This window comes from Cyprinodon variegatus, unplaced genomic scaffold, assembly GCF_000732505.1.
Source record: "Cyprinodon variegatus isolate N-32 unplaced genomic scaffold, C_variegatus-1.0 Scaffold462, whole genome shotgun sequence".
In the NCBI taxonomy this organism is placed as follows: Eukaryota; Metazoa; Chordata; class Actinopteri; order Cyprinodontiformes; family Cyprinodontidae; genus Cyprinodon; species Cyprinodon variegatus.
The window spans coordinates 134807-136092 of NW_015150915.1; the positions used below are offsets into that span (position 1 = coordinate 134807).

General features: G+C 32.3%; 1 protein-coding gene across 2 annotated transcripts in view; it reads left to right on the forward strand.

Annotated features, from left to right (window-relative positions):
• mok (MOK protein kinase) overlaps window positions 1-1286 on the forward strand; it is a 12826-nt gene that overhangs the window by 5169 nt on the left and 6371 nt on the right. For both annotated transcript variants that reach the window (XM_015389491.1, XM_015389492.1), the window contains exon 2: window positions 425-539. In XM_015389491.1, the coding sequence (XP_015244977.1) occupies window positions 425-539 (115 nt within the window). The remainder of the gene's footprint in view (window positions 1-424; window positions 540-1286) is intronic.

Here is a 1286-nt window from a genome sequence, read left to right on the forward strand (position 1 = left end):
ATATATATATATATATATATATATATATATATATATATATATATATATATATGTACACTTCCTTTTCACTGTCATGTCGCCAAAAAACAGAGGAGGGATTGCTGCAAAGCCTGTCTTTTTTAGATATTCACCAAATATAATTACTTTATCATTGGAATATTGACTGTATTGTTTTATAATCCTGAATGAATCATATAGTAGATGTTTTAATCTCAATCTGTCTTTTAGTGGATTGTTTTTCTATCAACCAGACCAACATGATTGTTTATTTCTCTATAACTGGATCTGCTAATCGGTGATATAGAAATAAGCTGATGATGATAAATTGATGATGATTTCATTTCAGAAATTTGTATTTAACGTTGCAACTGCAACAAATTGCATTCTTGTTGATTGTAGTTTTTCTTTTTTACCTTCATTGCAGGTTACAAGATAATCAAGAAAATCGGAGAGGGCACTTTTTCAGAGGTGCTGAAAACTCAGAGCACTAAAGATGGGAAGTTTTACGCGTGTAAAACAATGAAGCAAACGATTAACAGGTACAACAGTTTCACATGTGCTGCCTCTTAAGAGTCTACACACCTCTGTTAAAGTTTAGTTATGGGAAAATCAGACCCAGATAAAAAAAAAAGTATTCAACATTTTTTCTACTTTTAAGGTGATAGCAATAAGATCTATTAGAGGGAAACTAAAAACAATGAGAAGCTTAAATAGAATGAATGTTGAAATTAACCAAAAGGTTCTCAAAACAAACTACTGGGATTTTACACCTTTAATGATTTGTTTTATATACATTTCCAGCAAACAGATTATTAAGTTGTTTTAATTAACAAATAAATCTCACATTGAAGCAGTGTTTTACAAACTAATCTTGCCCTCCTTTGATATAAAATGAAAGTTTTGCACCCTCCTCCTATGAATCAGTCCACTCCAGTGAACCATAATATAATTTATTTAGAAAAAAAAACACTTTTCAAGTATCATGACATTTTAATTTGCATTTTTTCATTTAACAGAATCAAACTTTGCCATCAATTTTTTTCATGACCCCTCAAACATTTTATTCAGGTCATTGCCACCATGACTCCTCTGCAATTACACTGAGCTACCTCTAGTTGGCGCGTCCCCCACATAGGGAACCACTGCATTAAAGGAATAGTACACCCAAAACATGATTAGCCTTTAATTTTCTACTCACCCCCATGCTGAACAACACTCTGGAGTACTTTTTTGATATCTCAAATGCATCTGGAGATCTGGGAGGCTTCTTGCTGTCTGCTGACATT